At 36.8% G+C, this 21,709-nt stretch overlaps 3 protein-coding genes across 4 annotated transcripts; 1 reads left to right on the plus strand and 2 right to left on the minus strand.

Annotated features, from left to right (window-relative positions):
- Nucleotides 1-4,535: 4,535 nt before the first annotated feature.
- Nucleotides 4,536-9,162, minus strand: rsph1 (radial spoke head component 1). Of its 2 annotated transcripts, none has more exons than XM_082175307.1 (8): nucleotides 8,865-9,162; nucleotides 8,674-8,787; nucleotides 8,477-8,582; nucleotides 8,149-8,239; nucleotides 7,847-7,982; nucleotides 7,374-7,445; nucleotides 5,829-5,940; nucleotides 4,536-4,838 (listed from the first exon to the last, which is right to left on the minus strand). In XM_082175307.1, the coding sequence occupies exons 1-8, from the start codon at nucleotides 8,913-8,915 to the stop codon at nucleotides 4,816-4,818; spliced, it is 705 nt and encodes a 234-aa protein (XP_082031433.1). In that variant the 5' UTR covers nucleotides 8,916-9,162; the 3' UTR covers nucleotides 4,536-4,815. The 2 variants fall into 2 exon arrangements, with proteins under 2 accessions (XP_082031433.1, XP_082031432.1); XM_082175306.1 differs by having other exon boundaries at nucleotides 5,829-5,943; nucleotides 8,865-9,160.
- Nucleotides 9,163-9,668: 506 nt separating this feature from the next.
- On the plus strand, nucleotides 9,669-12,380 carry cln5 (CLN5 lysosomal BMP synthase). The gene is made up of 4 exons (XM_082175299.1): nucleotides 9,669-9,843; nucleotides 10,922-11,096; nucleotides 11,168-11,393; nucleotides 11,729-12,380. Exons 1-4 carry the CDS (start codon nucleotides 9,740-9,742, stop codon nucleotides 12,211-12,213), a joined length of 990 nt encoding a protein of 329 aa, XP_082031425.1. The 5' UTR covers nucleotides 9,669-9,739; the 3' UTR covers nucleotides 12,214-12,380.
- A 7-nt stretch (nucleotides 12,381-12,387) lies between these two features.
- fbxl3a (F-box and leucine-rich repeat protein 3a) lies at nucleotides 12,388-21,202 on the minus strand. Its single transcript, XM_082175297.1, has 5 exons — nucleotides 20,967-21,202; nucleotides 19,848-20,229; nucleotides 18,469-18,591; nucleotides 18,210-18,381; nucleotides 12,388-15,771 (listed from the first exon to the last, which is right to left on the minus strand). The coding sequence occupies exons 1-5, from the start codon at nucleotides 20,984-20,986 to the stop codon at nucleotides 15,131-15,133; spliced, it is 1,338 nt and encodes a 445-aa protein (XP_082031423.1). The 5' UTR covers nucleotides 20,987-21,202; the 3' UTR covers nucleotides 12,388-15,130.
- Between the last annotated feature and the right edge of the window lie 507 nt (nucleotides 21,203-21,709).

A 21,709-nucleotide genomic window follows, 5' to 3' on the forward strand; every position in this document is an offset into this window, starting at 1 on the left:
AAAATCACAGACGTCCTGTTGGCACGGAGTTTCACATTTTTGTCAGATGCTTTTCAGTGCATTTTGCCTTCAGCTGCAGCTCTCGTGTCAAATGAAGGATTAAACGAAGGCCTTGATTCCAAACCTGTGCAGTTTTCCCAGTCCACATTTCACTTCTGCACATTCATCACGATCACTGTAATTTATAATGTCTGTTCACACACTGTACAGAACATGATATATGAGCATTCACAGGAGTTTGCTTCTAAATAACTCACTGACTGGCTTGCTATACGAAAAGTAAGAAGCATGACTGCTGATGTTTTTATCCTTGGTCTAGCCTGCTGGACTGTGGTTTTGGAAAGTGAGCATAATGCCAAGGGGTGGGTATACCGAACTTGTCTGAGGAAAGTAAAATGGAGCACTCCAAATCACTGACTATCCGGTTACTAGAGGGATTTCACACAGGACAGACTGCAGTTGCATGCGTGTGTGAGAACAGCCCACCCAAGCTCCTTAGGGAGAAAGCTTATGAATATAAGAGTGGCTTTTGTTTTCTACACACATTAATTCTACTGCTTTGCACAACATTCTCTAACCCAGTCTTCAGCTTATGCTTGTTTACTGAATTTGCTGTATTGGATCAGAGGTGCCTCTTTATTTGTTTATAGAGTCTCTTTGCTTTCTATAAGAACCATCAGTTTATGTTCTACAGCTGATATGTTGATACGTTCCCACTCTCCTTTTTGGAAGTCAATGATGAATATTGTAATATAATGAGAGACCAAGACTACTGTACTTGTCAGACTGTTTACTCCAGGAACATATCTCAGGGTATAGGGTTTATTTTTTTAATTCAAAGGGCCCTATTTTAACGATCTGAAACGCAAGTGTCAAAGCGCAAAGCGCAAGTAACTTTGTGGGCGGGTCTCGGCGCTGTTGCTATTATACCGGCGGGATAAATGCCTCTTGCGCCAGGCGCAAATCTAAAATGGGTTGGTCTGAAGTAGCTTCATTATTCATAGGTGTGGTTTGGGCGTAACGTGAAATAAACCAATCAGAGCGTCATCTCACATTCCCTTTAAGAGCAGACGCGCTTTTTCCATAGCGGATTGCTATTGTAACGGCGGATTTGCCAGGCGCGCGCCAGCAGCGGTTCACAGCCAAGGAGAGCAACGCTCTCGTCACGGCCGTAAAAGAGAGAAGTTACATGAAAATGGAGAAATGTGTAAGCTAGATGTATGCTTTTATAATAAATTGTTTATCTATCTATCTATCTATCTATCTATCTATCTATCTATCGTAATAATGTATGATTTGCAAAAATGAAAACTGCTGCTTCTGTGTAGATGAGAGAATCAAAGTGCGCGTTGTGCACACGCTACATTGATTATGGCCAAGCATGCGCCCTTAAAATAGCCTATGAATAACATGCGCAACGCGCCACTGACTTTAAACTATTTTTTCCTGGTTAGTGGCGCAATTGTTTTCTAAATCTGCAAAATAGCAAGAAGGAACGTTTGCGCCGGAACACGCCTCCTCTTTGCGCTGAACCGCCCCCGGGAGCGCAAGTGTATTTCTTAGTTAACCGACGTGCTTCTGTGGAGGGAAAAGTCCGCTTTGCGCGGGTGCAAAATAGGAATGATACATGCGTCGGTGTACAAAGTCACTTGCGCTGGGTGCAAGATAGGGCCCTTAGTCTGTATAGACGCATACATTGAAGCTATTGAACATTTACACCTTTATTTCCCACGAAAAAAAATTGTGTATCATTTAGCCTACACCGAATAATAGAATATTTAATTACTGGCCATGTGAAAAAGAACTGTAGTGTACTTCAAATAAATGTTTTAATGGTACATAATTTAATATTAATGAAATAAAAAGTGTACCTAAAGAGAGGTCACTTTCATGACTGTTTCTTAACGCATTAAAAACGTAAAAAGTCTCTTTTTTCAAGTACACTTTAAATCTTTGTTTCAATTTTTTTGTTGTGCTTTTGTACACTTATTTCAATGTGTTGACTAACATACTAAAGCATATTTACAGTACTTGATTATAATTTTAACTGTAGTGTTTTTTTCAACAATACATTTAAAGTTAATGTATTTTAAATGTACTGAATTGCAAGATAAATGTACTAAATTAATATAATGTGTAATTACAAATATTTTTAAATGTGTGTGATGACGGGTGCTAAGATGACATCATCACTACTGCGATTATGGCATTATGTGAAGTCTTTACAAACTGTTTATGGACTTATGGTTCTTTACATTTGTTATTTATGGTTTTGTGTTTCTGTTGACTATGATGCAGTCTATTATGTTGATGATACAATTGTTTAATCTGGTTTATTATTCTATAACGTTCAATTATAATAAGTTTAAGATATACTGTCTGAGTTGATTGCAGATAGGTGCACATATCAGCGGTCATCACAACGTGTTATGTCTACTGTAGTTTTCCTTTGATGTATTTTTCCCATTAACCACACAGAGACAAGTGGTAGTTATGCATTTTGTTATTTATTATTTCAAATCTGTATTTATTCCCACATTGCAAACAGTTGCCCCACATGCCGGGTCATATGGCTGAATGTATCCATTGTAGATTTTGCAGCCTGTAGCAATTTGTTTTCTTGCGGTTGTTGATACATCAGAGTTTGCACTGAGTCAAGTGTATATTAATACAATGTTTTTAAATATTTTATTTTGTATTTTTTTCTTTGTTCACCTCACTGTGAATCTGTACACTCCTACTTCTCCACTGGCATTGAATAAAAATCGTCTTTGGATGATATCTAAGTCCTGAGCCTACCTCCCCTTGATCTCTATGGGACACGATGTGACAATGTGACATTCAAATGTAATTAAAGCTGACATTAAAGTATATTTCAGTTTACCATAAATGCTCATCAGTACTTTCAGCGATATAATTTATCCATATTTCAAAGACAATAGATGTATTTAAGAAACTGTATATAAATATGTAGTTAAGTGGGTCAAAAAGTAAAAGCACTCTTACGTTCAACTAATTGCATTTAATATAAATTTACACTATCATGCATTTCCATTCAATTGCAATTAACATTTACATTCAGATTACATTCAATATATCTTTTAAAGTATATTATCATATATATATATACACAGTCAACATTTGAAGTGGATCAAAAAAGTTCATCAAAGTTGTCCTAAGACAAGAACAGTTATTGTTCAAAATTCATGTATAACTTTGATGAAAGGTTTTGATCCAATTCGAATGTTGATTACTGTGTATGTATATGTATATGTATGTATGTATGTATGTATATGTGTATATAATGATAATTTCTCTTTTCCATAACTACATTGAGATCTTCCATTGACCTAGAGAGGGCTGAACATTTTATATAAGAATATTTTATCTGAGTCCTGGATATCATGGTTTCTCCCTTCTAAACTGATCAAATAAAGAGAAAAATGACCTGTTATTGCTTTTAATCCCTGGAAGATTGAATATTACTTCATTTCAATTTGCACTTTTATCTGGCCACTGACTTGTACAGTAGGATCTAAGCCGGACCTGTTGAAGCGTTCACAAAGTCCTTGGAATTCATCAGAGGCAATTGCAGCTTCCAGGAACACAAATATGTGCTAGTGCGAGTTTTCCCTCCGCTCCACTGGTGTCAGTTATGTCTATCAAAGAAAAAAACACACAGACTCCTGGGAAATCTGGTCAAGCCAGTTTAAAGCCACACCCCCAGTCACAGTTAGAAGGTTAGAAGTCTGTTTGCCCAATGGAGGGTGAAGCTTGTTAGGCAGAAGGAGTGTGGGTGACGTGATTCAGAAAGGCATTGAAAGAACACGTGCAGTGGACCAATCGTTGCCCTCACCCTCGGCTCCCTCTATTGTGTATCAGAACTGATACACGATCGGGTCAACAGAATGACTCACACAATGGCCTGTGTTTGTCCTCAGGCTGGTGCAGGAAACAGAGCAAAGTGACACACATCAGCGGGTCGCTGTCCTGAGTAAAGAAGATGCTGCTTGTAGATGAGTCTACTTTTTTAATTATAGTAATTGTTGAATAAGCTATGCATTCATTTTTGATAAAAAAACAACAACAAACTAAACAAACAAACAAACAATTGTATTATATTAATTAGAATCTAATGAGAATCACCACCAGAAAAGAATGAAATAAATAGTATAATATAATAGAGACATTATGGTATATAAACTCAGCAAAAAAAGTAACATCTTTTTTCCAGGATACTGTATTTTAAAGATCATTCTGATTCAGATTTTTTTGTCAGGACATTACTACATCAGTTTTAGACCCTTATTGAATCTCTGATGATTAAAACGGTTTAGAAATATGTGCAAAAAAAGGTGCTCCTCGAACATGCTTTAGATTGGGAAAGTTTTAAAAGTGATTGTTAACAAGTATCTGAGTCTTCAAAACAGATTAGTTACAGGCCACATTCTCTAAATGAAACACAAAATAATGAAGGGCTCAACATTCGCTTTAGTTTGTTTTTATGAATTAAAAAAAATCGTCATAATTCATAATCATTTTTGGCTGGTTTATTGCGCCCTCTGCTGTTTGTGAAATACAACACTTTTCAGTTACCAGGGCCTCCAAATCAGCTATTAATAGATTTTGCAGTAATGCTATACAACAGTGTCCCATTAGTTAAAGTTAGTTAATGGGTTTACTAACAATAACTAGCAATGCATTTGTTACAGTATTTTCTAGTTATCCCTAAACATGAGAAGTGACAGATATGTGCAGGTATAAATGATCTAGAGGTCCTCTTTCTTCTTATCATCTTTTGGGGTTCTGTCTTTCTCACCCTTCCACCACGGCTTGATCTACAATGAACAGACACAGACACTTTAACTTACTGAATTTATGACTCAAAGATGTTTGTCGAAATGTCTAAAATGGTAAAATAGCAGTATATAGAAGTTGTTTTATGATGCACTTCCTTTAAATGAGGATGGACTCTATCATTTCTTACATTTACATATTTGTGAATATAATAGGTCAATAACATAAAAAATAATCTTAAAGGTGAGAGAAGGTGACTACAAATGCTAATAAATGACACGCATTACAGCATTAAGGCCCTTTCACACCAAGGACGATAACTATAACAATAAAGATATAATTCTGAAAATCATTCTAAATATAAAAGAATAGCAGAGTCCACACCACAACTACAATGATAATGGCACAGAGAAATATAGTTGGGATCACTTTCAGAACAATTTTTCTTTTTCAGATGATGAATGACAAACACATTGACAGCTACTCAGAATCCATCCTGCTTTAAAGATTAGAATAAGCAGAACAATAGCTATTCTCCTCTGACCTCTGGCATCAACAAGGCATTTTCGCCCAGAGAACTACAGTCACTGGGTATTTTCTCTATTTCGGGCCATTCTCTGTAAACCCCAGAGATGCCTGTGAGTGAAAATCCCAGTAGATCAGCAGTTTCTGTAATACTCAGACCAGTTCGTCTGGCACCAACAACCATACTATGTTCAAAGTCACTTAAAGGTGCAGTAAGCGATTTCTGAGAAACGCTGTTGAAAGTGAATCGGACCGAGCACCAAAACACACTTGTAGCCAATCAGCAGTAAGGGGTGCGTCCACTCATAAAGGGGGAGGCGCCTGTGTTGCATAGTGTTCATGAATTTGGGGGCGGAGCCATCAAGATAGGGGTGTGATCCTTTTGGGTAGGGGCGTGTTTGTTTTTTTGATTTCAAATATCAACAGCTTGGTGTGAATGGGCCTTCACTGTGTAAATGCAATCCTACAACAAGATGTTTTATATCTAGAACTGGATGTGGACGTACCTGACGGGGCAGAATTCTCATTAGCCCAAACAGGAAACCCAGTAAGTGCCTTGGGTTTCCACTTCAAGGTGGTGTTTAAGGCAGGTTCAACTTCCTCTGCATCTCCTTTGTCCTGCTGTCAAAATGTTTTATTATGATTTGACTTCACACATAAATTCATTTAATATAGACGTATTCTTATAGGTAGGGTACAACAGAGCTAAAATGAATAATCCCAATTCCCAAAATGCATGTAGATCCTAAAAAGGTATAATTTACACAAAATAATTTGTGTGAAAAGAATTGTTAACAGAACATACATATTAAAAAAACATACATGTAAAACATTTCAATAATTATTATTATTTTTATTTTTTTATAATTCACTGGATGCAATGTGCTCATGATTTAAAACATCTGACACTGCATATACCTGTAGACAAACAGATGTTTAGGACAGTACTGTGGTGGTTAGTGTTGTATTTAAAAAAATCGAAATTCAAGCCCTATTTTTTTTTTTTTTTTGTTCTACTATTCTAATGTTCTACTATTCACCTCTAACAGACACAAACAGACTTTAAATGTTTTTAGTGTCTTGGTATGCGTTTATGTATTCATTTGCATCATATTCTGTTTTCACAGGGTTAATTTGCTTGTAACAGGATTGAGATAGATTTTATTTACTTCATTTACATCTATTTAGTGTTTGGCAATGTTTACTAGCATACCAAGCTGTAAAACTTCTGAAACTCCAGTGAACTGCTTCATCCACTCGATGTTCTAAGGGCATTCCACTACTGACTACAGTCTAAGGGAAAGAACACGGCATAAGACTTTCTCTTCATGGTCCTCTGTTGGCATGCACCAGGCAACTGGCAAACTGCACTATTTAGAGGCACATTAACAATCTGAAAGTTGCCATAAAACCCTCATCTCCAAAGGCCAAAATGGCAGTAGAGAGGATCTGATGGCAGAAGGGAGAACACAACTTCAAGGCTTTCCCTTCCTTACTGGTTTCTTCATCTGGTGCAGTCTTGAGTTTCAGTAAAGGGAAATCTTTTTAAAGAAGAAAACTGCCCTTGTGAAAAATTGGTTACACTGTAACAATGACACCTTCAAATAAAGTGTAACAATTTTATATAAATATTTAAGTACTGAGTAATATTAATTAACTACATGTACTTACTATAGGGTTAGGGTAGGATTAGGGTTTGGTTGAGGGTTAGTTGCATGTAATTATGCATAATTTACGGTTATTACTATGGTAAGTACATGTAACATATGTAACAAGTACACTTTAAAATAAAGTGTTACTGAAAAATTACACTATCAAAAAATATTAAGCACACTACAAGTTCTCATTCAATACAAAATAAGCACACTTCTTTTTCACAAGGGTCTTTAAAACAACTCTCTTAACAAGCCAAATAACAACAAAACAATAAGACTGAGAACAAAGAGAGGAACATTTTGTAAACAATTACTGCAGATTTATGTGATCATGCTACCTGAAATACATTCTCATGATATTAGAAAGACATCCTGTAAAACATTAAATAGACATACCTGATCTATCTGGAGATATTCTCCATGCTGCTCACACCCAATGTCAAACACATACTTCCCTGGACCAGAGGGCTAGACAATAACAAGACAATAATTAGTAAGAAACACAGTGATCACTGTGTGAGAGAAGTGCAGATATCTTGTTATATTAAAGTTAATATAGAGCAGGGTTCCTCAAATCCGGCCCTGTCCTGCAAAGTTTAGTTCAAACTCCCCTATCTGCAATTGTCCTGTACCCTTGATTAGCTTGTTCAGGTGTTTGACAGTAAAAGCTGTGTGAAACATTTTCTCAAACCTTTTTGAGTCTATTTATTTTGCTATTCTTTTCTTACTATACAGATAGTTGCATTTCATTGTTGAATGTAGTACAGTTCGCCTCCCCACCCCCTGCTGTCCGCAACCCAATTTGAACAGATCTACAAACCATTTTCTACTACATATGTTCGGAACCATAAATGCAGAGTAATCCTTACATTATTATTGACAAAGTTGCCCTTATATCTGTGGTTCAGATGGATGATCTCCCCGGCTGACTCCATTTTACCCATGATCCAGCTGCCCATGTACTGAGAACCTGAGTCATGATATGTGTATGAACCCTGCCCATGTCTAAAAGGGAAAAAGACAGACAATCAGATACTTTTATTAATAATCATAGTTTGCCATTCATTTTTAGTTGAACTGAAGATGTTATGAATACTGTTACAACTAATATTAATAGATTCGACAGGTTGCTGGATTAGATCAGTGGAAAAGAGAGCCGCATTCCAACTACCTATGATGTTTCAGCCATTCACCATCATATGTGTCTCCGTTGGGGTATGTGTAAAAACCATGACCCTGCCTCTGGTCATCCACCCAGCTTCCTGAGGAAGAGGAAGAAATATCACTCGTGAAGACTGTAGTTAGAAGTCCGAGTACTTCAGCTGTATTTCAATTAACAAAAATAGTTTTAATAGTTTTAGTTTCTAGTTTTTTTTTTTTTTCAATAACAACTCAGTCTTAACTCTGAGTAAAGTCAAGTGTCATTGTTAGTTCATGATAACCTTAACAAACCACATATACTGTACTGGTATACTTGAGATAATATAATGTAGATTTACCTTCATATTTGGAGCCATCTGGGTAATAAAATATGCCTTGTCCATGTTTTAAACCCATGTACCATTCTCCAATGTATCTGGCCCCATTCTTGAACTTATATGTGCCCTGATATCAACACAAGGTTTATCAAATCTTTCCTTTATTTATGAGAACAGAAACTGCATAATAACAGTGTTTTGTGAGGGACAAAACTTGCCTGGCCAGATCTCTTGCCGTTTTCATATTCTCCTTGGTAAGTGTCTCCATTAGGCAGGACAGCTTTGCCCTGTCCGTGTCTCTCCCCAGCTTCATTTCTGTCTCCCTCATACTCCTTCAACACAGAGCGGTTACTGTCATCTCTACTGTGAACACACTGCGAACTGAGAATAAACTGTGACAAAGACTCACCCCCAGAGAGCCTTGCTCGTCGTCAAACTCTTCAGAGCCAGCGTCTGTCATGATAAACTTGAGTTTAATGAACGGATAAGTGGGAACAACCCCAAAAGGAAAAACTTCAGGTCAAGGCTGTTTACTGTTACCATAGCACTGCCGCGACAGACACATGCGTAGTGACTATCACCCTGCTTTTACCATAGACAGTATATGGCTTTTACCCATAGACAGTTTCACCCCAAGAACGGTCACACTCGTTTTAGAAATATATATGTGTGTATATATGTAACGTTATATGTGTGTGTGTGTGTGTGTGTGTGTGTGTGTGTGTGTGTGTGTGTGTGTGTGTGTGTGTGTGTGTTTATATATTATAATAAAACATTATTTCTATGTTAAAATTTTTTGACACCCTTGAGTGAAATTATAATTTTTATCAAAAAACATTATGCTAAATGCTTGATATTAGATTAGTAGAAAAATTTAAATTGTGCATGTATGATTTTTCTAAACTCTTCTTTTCCCAATGCGGTAAAACATTTTTAAATAAATAACTTGGCTGAGCTGAGACGATGTCTGTTTGAGTTCAGTGCATATTTTAATTTTAATTTTTGTTGTGAACAAAATGTAATTTTGAGAATTTAGTAATAATTAATTTAAACATAGATAAAGCCACATATATTATTATTACTATTATTATTATTATTATTATTTTTTAGAGCGTGACTTTTATTTTGACATGAATGTAGCTCTTAACAAAAAAACTCGTGACTGACCAGTTGACTCAATTTAGCCTGTCACGTGACCAGTGTTCTCTGAAACAAGGATGTGAGACAAAACAGTAACAGCTGCAAGAAAGACAGGACATTGGTATTTTCGGAGATTATGCTGAGATGAAGTATTCCCTTCACTTCATTCACGCGGTTCTTCACTGTTGGACTGTGGGGCTGGTCGTCTCTAGGGTCAATGGGAAGCAGGTCTGGCCAGTGCCTTACCAGTAAGTTGCAGCCACTGTACACTTCAGCTCAATTACATTGCCAGCACTAAGGACTACAAGTGTTTATATCGGTTCGTCTTCAGTCGGTTTTTTTTTCTAGTTTTTTTTCCATTTTTTTTTTCAAAAGTTACTTTGCACGATGGTTTATTAATTAGTCTTCAGAATCAGATTGAGCTTTAATGAAGATTGTTAACACACACAAGGGATTTGTCTTGTTGACAGGAGCTTCCATTGTAGAAAAAAGTACAAACTGGGATAAAGGGCAATGAAAAGGAATGTAACACAATAATAAAAAAGCAATAAAATGAAATGCAATACAATACAGTAATATAGAAAATATCATGCACAATAGACAGAATTACGCATGTCCAGATATACAATTTATTGTTATGCGCAAAATGGAAGTATACAAATGTGTTATAAATGCAAATGAAAGTGGAATTAATGTCAAGAGGTAGATAATAAACTGGTATATAAAATTATTATTGTCATGTACAATGAAGAGACGCAATTGGTAATGTTAATTTCAGTAAGGACCTCAGTAGAATATGAACATTTAAATATATGCATATAAAATATACATTAATCACAATATTTTAATGTATGATTTCTTAGTCAAGTCACCTTTATTTATATAGAGCTTATAAAATACAGATCGTTTCAAAGCAGCTTTACAGTGATAACAGGAAGATAATTAAATGATGCAAACAGTGTTAATATTGGCTGTACAGCAGCTCTACAAGTAAACAGTGTCATTGTTCAGCTGAAGTCAGTTCAGTATTAATTCAGTTATGTTGTAAAGATCAATTATTAAATTACTGTTCAGTGATGTTACCGTCCAGCTCAGTTCAGTTCTCATCCAATAGTGTCAGTGCAGTCGAACCAATAATATTGTTGAATATTAAGTGTCCCTAACTAAGCAAGCAAGAGCCTTAAATTAGATGCAAGTTAAATATACACTTACATTTCTAGTGAATTAAAATAAACTACTTCACAATTTTAAGCGACATCCAAACGTCGTTTGGCCAAACCTATTCGCTGAAAAGCAGATGTAACACAATTTCATATCAATTTCTAGGCGAGTTGACAGACGTCCAGATGTTGATCCCTTCTGCCAGGCTTTATACACGTTCTGTCCCACTGGAGATCCAGATGGTCGGATACCTGTCATGGGAGACTTCGACGTCATCTCAGTGTTCAGACTTCAGACTCCTGTGTGGGAGTTCAAATATGGTGACATCTTGGGAAAGTTTGTAAGTGAATTGCTGGCCTCTTTTCTTTAAGAGTCTATTCATCTGAGTCTAATCAAGAGTTTTCACCTCAGCATGTCATGCATGATGCCATTGGCTTTGGAAGCGCAAAAACTGGGAGAAACTTCACTATGGAGTGGTACGAGCTGTTTCAGCTTGGGAATTGCACTTTTCCTCATGAAAGAGAGGGTGTGAGTGCTCCGTTCTGGTGTAACCAGGGAGCTGCGTGCTTTTATGACGGCATCGACGACTTACACTGGAAGCAGAATGGGACTTTGGAGAAAATAGGAGAGATTTCGGGTAAGTTTGTAATCTATATTCAAAAGTTTGGAAACATTACTTTTTTAATGTTTTGAAATAAGTATCTTATGCTCATCAAGGCTGCATTTGTTTGATCAAAAATATAGTAAAATTGTGAAAAATTATTTCAATTTAAAATAACTATTTTCTATTTGAATACATTTAAAAATGTAATTTATTCCTGTGATGCAGAGCTAAATTTTCATCATCATTACTCCAGTCTTCAGTGTCACATGATCCTTTAGAAATCATTCTAATATACTGATTTATTTACACCATCCTTGTTTCGTCTGGATTTGATTCTTTTTCTCACTTGTGTATTTTTGTGTTGTTAGGTGCGATGTTTAATGAGTTGGCTCTGTGGGTTCAGAAGGACAATGAAACGGGTGTGTATTACGAGACGTGGACGGTAAAGTCAGACCCTGGTGCCAATGCCACAACATGGTTTGAGTCCTACGACTGTTCTCAGTTTGTGCACCGCACATATAAGAAATTGCTGGAGCTGGGCGCCCAACTGTTGAGCCAAACTCCAACCAACTACACAAAGATCTATCTGTACAGCGGAGAGCCTCTCTATTTGGGAGATGACACCATCTTTCAGCAGTCTTCTACGAAAGATCTTGCCACGGACATTAAGAAGTTCTATCACTCGTTTCGCTCTCACCAGTCAGTGATAGAAATGATTATGAGCCTGTTGGAGGCTTATGAAAAGATGGTCCTAGAGAAGACCTTCTATTTCTACTACAACTCTGAATATTGGAAGCTGCCGATGAAATATCCTTACTTAAAAATAACCTATGAGGAGATTCCTTTTCCATAATGAACATATTTTAATACTGAATAAAATACACATTTCAATTTTCTACTTCCTTTCCAGATAATAATTTGTACTAATGCATGAAAAAATGAATTTTTTAGAATGTTTTTTATTGTACAACACATTTATGAATATTGTTGCCTTAATGTAAATTAAATTGTAAACATTCACACAGTGTCTGCACAAATGTTTATTTGCCTTTATTTATTTGAACAAAAGACAATGTTATAACACAAGAAATGTAATGCTTTCATATTAGCAATACAAGCAATATGCTCACTTGCTTCATAAAAATCAAATACATTGGTTTGATGCTATTTGTACACTTTGAGTTGATCAGCATGCACTTTCAAAAAGTCATGTCTAGCAAAAAGCTTTGTGTTTTAAAAAATATGAGTTAAAATTGTAAGATATGCACTGACTAAAGCCTTGCTTTGTTATTTTAAAGATATAACTAAATTGTATGTGAACTACTGCGCTGTAGATTCCCTTTTCGGTTCATTTTCAAGAATGTTTTGCTTTCAAATGATGACAGTAATCTTAGTTTTCTTCATTTAGATGCTACATTTACAAAAGCCGATACAGCCTTTAATTCTGGGTAATTAGTCAAAGAAAACTTACATGCGATTGACTTTTTATAAATTATATAATATGCATTTAAATCAACATGGAGCATCTCACTCAATGTTAAACTATCAGTATAATCAGATTAATAGAAAAAAGAAAAGAAAAAAAAGCAAACAATAAATTACACTGGCGATCAACTAATCACAAGGGTAAAGATCCATCAAGGAATAATTCCCACTCATCTGAAAGAGATCAGCACAGAAACACTTTGAACCTCCACAGAAGTATACATTAGTATTTCTATTTATATCAAAAACACAGTATTTTATATACAGACACATGGAGCTTCCTTCTTAAAGGAAAACGTTTTGACTGCTTCACTCCAATACTGAATCATATTGAACTGAATCGAAGGGCGCATGTTAATGCAGCCGGGTCTGAAGACGCGTATCCAGAAAAGAAATAAATCAATTCATTATCTGCAGTTTTTCATTGCACAACATTCTTCATGCAATCCAATAGAAACCAATCAACGGTTCATTGTATCTCTAAAATTCTTTTACTATCTCTTTCCAAATTTGAGGACACAAGTGTTCTGTGAGACAAACACTGATCCTTTTATTTCCTTCCTCTCTGACCAACTCCAACATACCTTGAAAATAATATGCCGTTATATTATTCTGCACTCCCTGCTAACTCAAAATATGAGCAACTACTTGCTTAAACCACACAAAAGAAATATTTCCATTTGGTACGTATAAGGTGCATATTATTCACTATACATTTTTGTACAAAAGCACTGTAATACCAAATCTATGTATTAATACACACAAAACAAATCACACAAAATACAGTTCTTTATCTACATAAACCAAATCAGCACACTTTCAAGTGAGCACTTATTGTATGTACACTTCAACCTTGAGCTTGTGTTGGTGAACTGGTTAGTGAGAAGCCACTCGTTGGTGAAGGGAATCCGCTCTTAATAAAGTCTTATGGCTTGTCCTGCCACTAGGAGGCGCTGCTGAAGAGTCCTACTGAGAACTGGTTCAACAAACCATGTCATCAAAATGGGATTATGGCCTGAGCCGCTGGGATAGGCCCCTTCATTCCTGTCACCCTACATTGATTGGACAAGCACTTTGGGAAATGGATGGTTGGATAAAGCTTATGCATTTAAACTAAATATCACTGTTTGTGCTCTAATGGATGAATGATTTAACACGAGATCCACCCTTTACAGTTTGAGCCACTGAAAACAGCCATCTACACAGATACAGTGCAGGAAAAGTGAAGTGGAGAAATAGATGAGCATCTGCGGAGCACGTCAAGACATGAACAATGAATATATCTGCATATGACTAGAATCTGATCTAAATAAAACAGCTTTCAGTTTCCTTTCTAAATAACAACTCCCGCCTCCACCCACACACATATTTTGCAATATAATCTGAAAATGTAACATATATACATGGTATGATGTGTACAGCGATGCTCTATTTAGTAAGTAAATGTTACAAAAATATTTTTCGCAAATTGTCTCAATTTTGTTGTTGTATTGTGACCCACAATCCCTAAAATTGTCATGCAGAGGAAAAATATATTTTTAAGAAGTAATATACATCACGGAACTAAGTTGTTGTAGTGTCTTTACGCTGATTAAAGAAATAGAACATTACTGTAATGACAATCTAATGGGATTAACAAATCAAATAACTCAAAGAGATGCATTATTAAAAGGATGGGGAAAACGCTTAATTGTTATTTCAATAATGTCACAATGACAAAAATCTTAATGGTCCTAAAATGGGCTTAATTTCTTTTTGATGCAAAATATAAACAAATATAATTGTAATTTTTTTCTTTTAATTTTAGAGTTAAATATGGCCTCAATAAGCTTTTGTAAGATTAATTTACGTGTAAATTTGCCACAACAAGCCATTAAAGGGACATTTCCCACAAAAATGAAAACTATCACCCTCATGTCATTCCAAACGTCTTTATTCTGTGGAACATATATTGTATAAAAAAAAAAAAAAATTAAAACAGTTTTTTGTCAATGTCAATGGTCACCAAAACTGTTGGGTTACCAACATTCTTCAAAATATCTTCTTTTATGTCCCACAGTTGAAAAGATCATACAGGTTTGAAATGAGGGTGAGTAAATGACAGAATGTTTTGGGTGAACTATCCCTTTAACACAACAGTCCACATTAATCATGAGCAGTGAGGGAATTTACATCTCAAATCAAATCTATGTACAAACCGTGAGAATGAACTGAAGACCACATAAAAAGCCCATAATACTTAGGCGTACTTTTCAATGGTCTTTTGAAAGCAATTGTTGTGCATTTCACCAGGTGGGCATCATATCTGGAAACCAAACCCGCCCCAGGTGCTTGGACACTTCCCAGTGGATCTCATCCAGGCTGTATTTGTGGTCTGGGATGAGCACCTCCTCCATGATAGACAGCTGAGAGAGGCGGCGGCCACACATCTTCACGAACTCCACGAAAGCACCGCAGGAGACCTCGCACTCGCCCAGCCCGATGGCCGACAGGTGCTGGCAGCGCTCAGCGATGCGAATCAGCTCCTCGTCCAGCGGCCGGAGCCCGTTGGCACACACCACCAGCTCCACCAGACGGGGGCAGTTCATGCCCACGCGGCCCAGGACCTCCTTGCTGACCGAGCGGCCGAAGTACAGGTGCGTGACGGGGATCTCGTCGCGGAAGAAGGGCCCGAACTCGTCCTCGTACAGGAAGAAGTACATGACCAGGCTGAACTTGGGCGAGTGGCGCAGCATGGCGTCCCAGCTGCTCTTCTTGATGGTGTGGAACTGCTGACCGGGGTTCTCGCTCACCACGTCTATGCGAAGGTGCTCGAGGTGCACGTGTTTCTCAGAGGAAAGCGCCAGGAGGAGATCGTCGCTCAGTAAGTGATAGTTCAGAGCCAGTTCTCTCAGACCGTGACACTGATCAGCGACACACAGAATACCTGCAACAACAGAAGACGGATGGCTTTCACCAAACACTACAAATAAAACTGTCTGACTAACGTCCAGGGTGGAGAAAAGAAAAAATTATTCTCAGATGCATTTTGATTTCTCTTCAACGATTCTGAAAATCAGAATTCTGAGTTAGGTTTTCTCTTATTCCACAAATGCATGAACAAAGAATTTGGAAGAATATGGGTAACCAACAGTTGATGGACCCCATTGACTTTTTTCCCCTCCAATGGAGTCCATCAACTGTTGGTTATCAGCATTCTTCAAAATATCATCCTTTGTGTTCAGCAGAAGACAGAAACTCATACAAGTTTGGAACAACTTGAGGGCAAGTAGATGACAGAATTTTCATTTTTGGAACTATCCATTTAATATCAATTTTTCAAATTACTTAAATAGTTTACCTAAAATCAGAATTGTCATATCATGTTGCTGCAAACCCATGATTCTTTGTCATTCGCAAAACATTTTTTTTTTTTTTAAACTGACCTGCTCCTTTATAATTGAATGAAAGTGAAATTCGTCATGTACTTTTTTTTGTCAGTTTGAAACTTTTTTTTTTTTTAACCCTATAGACTTTTACCATATGGAGAAAAGCAGTTAAGAATACGGTTTCAACGTTCATTTTTGGCATTAATGGGAGAGAGAGAGAGTCATGAAATGAGGCAGAGTATAAATCACAGAATTGTAATATTTGGGTGAACAATCCCTTTAAAACCCACAGAGGGACTTATGAGAACAAACTTTATGAAAAGATTAGTTTTGTTGTTTAATTCTATTTTTTTATCATACTGAAGTGTATGAAAGTACACCGTCCTCCAATAGGAGCTAAACGGGCCTGTAAGAAATCTTTATACACCACCGCTAGTCCCATCAGTCAAGCCAGCAAGAGTGAAAACATTGGTGCGCATCTATTACAATAATTACGGTAGTCTTTATGAGGAGAGCAAAGGTAACACTTTGTTTTTGTTTTCCACTGAGTTGGCAAGCCAGTCTCATAGGCATGTCAATAAGCCATAAACATAAGTTATCATATTCTGCCTGTACACACCTTGTTTATTAGCAGCATGTGACGAATAGAGATTGAACAATGAGTCACAGACTTTACTGTTGTAGGTGATAATAGCATGCTATAATACATGTGTAATTGGCCGATATATTTAGTTTGTTTCTATACCTTTTCTATTAAAATACAATCATTTACACTACCGTTCAGGGCAGGCAAGATTTTCTTTTATGCTTCTGAAAGAAGTCTCTAATGCTCAACAAGACTGCATTTATTTGAACAAAAATACAGTAAAAACAATAATATTGTGAAGTATTAATAATGTTTAAAAAAAATTTTTCATATATTTTAAAATGTAATTTATTCCTGTGATGGCAAAGGTATTAGTCTAGTCACATGACCCTTCAGAAATCATTCGAATATGCTGATTTGCTGCTCAAGAAACATTTATCATTAATAATGTTGAAAACAGTTGTGTTGCCTAATATTTTTGTGGAAAACTATGGTACTTTTTTTAGGATTCTTTGATGAACAAAGTTCAGAAGAGCAGCGTTTATTTGAAACGGACATATTTTGTAACGTTACAAATGTCTTTACTGTCACTTTTGACCAATTTAATGCGTAATTTCTGAATAAAAGTATTAATATTATTTTGTAATTCTTACTGAACCCAAACTTTTGAATGCTAGTGCCAAGTAGTTTGTTTCACATTTGATTACTTTAGTATTTATTCTGAATGTTTACTTAATACTGCTTTTATATGCCAATCACTGTTTACTTTATTTGTAGTAATGCTATCTATTACTCGTAGTTTGTGTACGTTTTGCAAACATGCAAAGAAATTTAATTTACTTGAGAGAATATTTACTACATACTATATTTTATTCTAATTTGTTACCACTGATATTAATATTTAGCTTTTTAAATAAAAGAGTGTGTTCAAGCTATTGAAACTGGTGATGAGTATTTCATGAACTTGCGTGACAAATGAACGAAAGACTCTGAAGGTAAATTAAATATTTATGTTTCCTGTAAATCATCTTTGGCTGAATTGTAATGATTTCTTAATTCAAAATATGATCAAGATTGCGTAGGTGGAGTGTGTTCGGGGAATTTGGCTGTTAGAAGTATAACATTTAAAGGCACTTAAATGAACGAAATGACTTGATTAAAGATTCGTTCATTTTGAAGAACGGGATCGAACGAAAGAGTCAGTAAAATGATCCGAACAAGCTAGAACAGAGATTCTCAACTCTGGCCCTTGAGATCCACTTTCCTGCAGAGTTGAATCAAACACACCTGAACAAGCTGATCCAAGTCGTCAGGATTACTAAAACATAACAGGCGTGTGGAGTTTGAGCTAAACTCAGCAGGAAAGTGGATCCCAAGGACCCCCAGTCCCTGAAATAACACATGTCATACCTGCAGGCGAAACATGAGGGCAGCTGCTCATCTTCAACAGCTTGAGTGTGTCGCTGTTGTTGGCCACCAGGACCTTGAGCGAAGGATCATCCACTGGCGTGTCATCAATTTTCAGAGACGAAAGAGACTTGGAGTTGACGAACACCACGGTTAGTGCAGAGATGAAGTGGGACTGAAAAGAGGAAACAATAAAACATCAGGAAACATCCAGCCCATCGTCCTAACACACGACTCAGCCATATAACGCATGTCCTGATACCTTGGGAAGCTCCATGAAGCTCGGGCGAGCAGTGGAGATCAGTCCAAGAGTCTTCAGAGAGCAGTTCACCAGCTGAGACAAGATATCACACGCAGCCTCGGCAGATTCTGTGCTGCTGTCCACCTGTGCAAACACAACACAAACCCTCAAGTCAACTCACCTTTATTTATACAGCACTTTTTACAATACAGATTGTATCAAAGCAGCTTTACAGAGATAACAGGAAAATAATGCAATAAAGTTTGTTTCCAGAAGAAAATAGCGTCACAGTCCAGCTTAAGTTCATTTTTGTTGTAAAAAAGTTACTTATAGTTAGGCTATATATATATATATATATATAGCCGCTCTGGAGAAAACCGTGATGACATCGTCCAGCTCAGTTCAGTTCTCATATAATGGTGTCAATGCAGGCAGATCAATATTATTGTAATATCTTAGCATCTACTAATGCATTTTAGGTTTTGATCAGATATTCAAATGTTTTATGTTCAAAGCCACTGTAAAATTGCACACATCTTCTGAATTCTTTAGTAATGCAAGTCTACATATCTACATTATTTCCTTATTTACTCACCCTCATGACAAACAAAAAAAAACATAAGACGAAACAAATGAAGATTTTTTTGAATGAAACTTCAGAGACTTCGGTCCATTCCACCAAAATTTGTTCAAAATGTTCATAAAGACATTGTAAAAGTAATCGATATCGAGCAGGTTAAATCCAAGTCAAGCATTTTTACCAAGTATATCATATCTACTATATTCCATTTACCATATTTGATGTTCTCTATTTATGTGCAGTGATTCATATTTATGTGAATGAAAGTTTAAATGAAATCTGTTCATCATATAAATCAGAAGACTTGGATTAAACAGCTTGATTTATATGGATTAGTTTTACAATGTATTTATGAACTTTTTGAAGCCTCAAATTTTTGGTGGAATGGACTTTCAATGGAGGAACAGAAATCTCTCAGAAATCGATTTTCCATCTCTAATAGGTTTGTAATGATTTGGTAATGATTTTCATTTTCATTTTTTAGTTAACTGTCTCTTTAAAGGGTTAGTTCACTCAAATATTACAATTCTGTCATTCCAAACCTGTGTTTTTTCTGCAGAACATGACATTTTGAAGAATGTTGTGAACCAAACAGTTTCGGTTCCCACTGATAAAAAAAAATACAATGGAAGTCAATGGGAGCCAAAGGTGTAGGGTGTTTGGTTCAGTGTTTAGTAAAACAAAGAAAGTCATACAGGTTTGGAATGACATGAGGACGAGTAAATATTTCATACTATCCCTTTAAGGCCAGCATGATTTGTGAGCTGTAATGTTTAAAGCAGTAATTGGGTAACCATGAACGTCCTCATGTGCCTCTCACCTTGAAGCTGACGTACTGTAAATGATTGGAGTGCCTCTTTATGATCTGCTTGATCAGGTCAGGATGTGTGGCCTTCAGGTAAGAGCTGGCAGGCTGATTGAGCTCAAACTCGAAGCACCTCCACAGCTCGGGCATGTGGAAGGCCTGGTTCCAGAAGTGGCAGACCTGTGAAGCGAAGGCACGGTCCAGGAGCGGCAGGTACTGAAAGATGTGAAGCAGGATCTCCTGGGGCAGTCGAGTCCAGGGGGACATCTGCTCTCCGGAGTCTTCGTCGGGCTGTTTGACCCGCTTGCAGGAGTCCGTCACCCCAGCGCAGGACGAGGTGCTGCTGTCCTCTCGCTCTCTGCTCAACCTCCTCTTCATTCTTGGGGGCCTGAGAGAACTGTGAAGCATGAGGAGCGAAGTATAAACAGCCCAGTGAAAATACACACAAAGAGAAGAGAAGCACCCTAAAACAATTATTAGACTATTATATATATATATATATATATAAATATATAAATATTATAAATATATATATATATATATATATATATATATTATATATATATATATATGAAGAGTTCAGATGCAAAAGACTCTAAGTGCCATATGAAATTTTCTTCTAGAATGATCATTTTTATCAAGCTCATATATTTAAGATCAATAATTTAACTTAAATGACAATTAATGGGTAATCTTCATTGCCATTTAAGTGAAGTTACTAAACTTAAATATACGAGCTTGATAAAAAATTATCATTCTAGAAGAAAATTTCAAATGGCACTAGTCTTTTGCATCTGAACTCTTCATATATATATATATATATATATATATATATATATATATATATATATATATATATATATACACACAACATGTCATTATATATAACGTGTCATTTTTTTAAATAGGCCTATATGACGTTTAAATGGTTCTGAACTTTCCTAGAAACAAGTGCAAGGGAGTCCTCTTCGGCTCAAGACACATCTCAATTACATGGCAGGGATATTATCCATTATTAAAAACATAATCAGCCCGTTCTAAACATCCTACACATATATTTAGTCATGGAGCCAGTGATCTAGTTAGATTAAGCCATCAACAGCCTTCCTGCGCTGCTGCGAATCCCGTGTTTACCTGTTTTGCGTATTGCTCATGTTATCTCCGTTCAGCTCGCTCGCAAACAGTGAAAATCCTGAAAAGTCGTGAGAATGTCAACCCGGACAGGAACCTGAACGCATCAGAGTAGAGCAGAACGCACGCATTGGAAACGAATGAGCGCAGATTTATGAAGTTGTATCTCGTTTTTTCGGGAGTCTGAGTGCGTATGTCTCGGCGATATTTCTAGTTGACCTACTTCTGTTCTGTACCGCGGGAGATTTCAGCGTCCCCGCCTCCTCTCAACGCTGAAAATGGCGATGTTGTAGGCAGGGGCGTCGTAAAGGGGGGGTAAAGGGTACCGAGTACCCAGGGCCCGAGGCAGGGGGGGGCCCTTAGAAGTCAGTTTTCTATACATACATATATATGCACTAACATTTGTATAGCATTTATGTACAAATAAAAAAGTTCCTGTGCAAAACTAAACTTGTAGTTAGGCACTGGTTTGGTATAAAAAAAGTCATTTTCATGCTGTGCAGGGCCCCACCACCCCTCTCGAATCAATGTAAATGGTACGACCCGCAGTTCAGGTGCTTCTGCTGCGGACCTGCGGTCGGTGAATCAGTTGATGAGACAGGAGCTGGAGTGAGCCTTGATAGGAACTAGGAAGACAGGGGAAGAGTCATGTCTTTCCTTAAGAAAGGAAAATCAGGGGCTCAAAAACGAAAAGAAAAGAAGATTAAAGAGAGAAAGGCAAATGAGGGCAAGCAGTTGCTCACTCA

This window comes from Leuciscus leuciscus (genome assembly GCF_965113295.1).
Source record: "Leuciscus leuciscus genome assembly, chromosome: 7".
Classification (NCBI taxonomy): Eukaryota; Metazoa; Chordata; class Actinopteri; order Cypriniformes; family Leuciscidae; genus Leuciscus; species Leuciscus leuciscus.

What these genes read in the sequence shown, in the direction of transcription:
- rsph1 (XM_082175306.1), bottom strand. Translation starts at nt 8,915, where the DNA reads ATGACAGACGCTGGCTCTGAAGAGTTTGACGACGAGCAAGGCTCTCTG. An exon ending in GAATGGCTGAAACATCATAG is followed by an intron (nt 7,983 to 8,148) that starts GTAGTTGGAATG and finishes TTTCCCTTTTAG; the next exon opens with ACATGGGCAGGGTTCATACA. An exon ending in AATATCTCCAGATAGATCAG is followed by an intron (nt 5,944 to 7,373) that starts GTATGTCTATTT and finishes ACATTTTGACAG; the next exon opens with CAGGACAAAGGAGATGCAGA.
- cln5 (XM_082175299.1), top strand. Translation starts at nt 9,740, where the DNA reads ATGAAGTATTCCCTTCACTTCATTCACGCGGTTCTTCACTGTTGGACT. An exon ending in GTCTGGCCAGTGCCTTACCA is followed by an intron (nt 9,844 to 10,921) that starts GTAAGTTGCAGC and finishes ATCAATTTCTAG; the next exon opens with GCGAGTTGACAGACGTCCAG. An exon ending in GTGACATCTTGGGAAAGTTT is followed by an intron (nt 11,097 to 11,167) that starts GTAAGTGAATTG and finishes TTTTCACCTCAG; the next exon opens with CATGTCATGCATGATGCCAT.
- fbxl3a (XM_082175297.1), bottom strand. Translation starts at nt 20,986, where the DNA reads ATGAGCAATACGCAAAACAG. An exon ending in GCTTCATGGAGCTTCCCAAG is followed by an intron (nt 18,382 to 18,468) that starts GTATCAGGACAT and finishes TCCTCTTTTCAG; the next exon opens with TCCCACTTCATCTCTGCACT. An exon ending in CCCTCATGTTTCGCCTGCAG is followed by an intron (nt 15,772 to 18,209) that starts GTATGACATGTG and finishes CTGTTGTTGCAG; the next exon opens with GTATTCTGTGTGTCGCTGAT.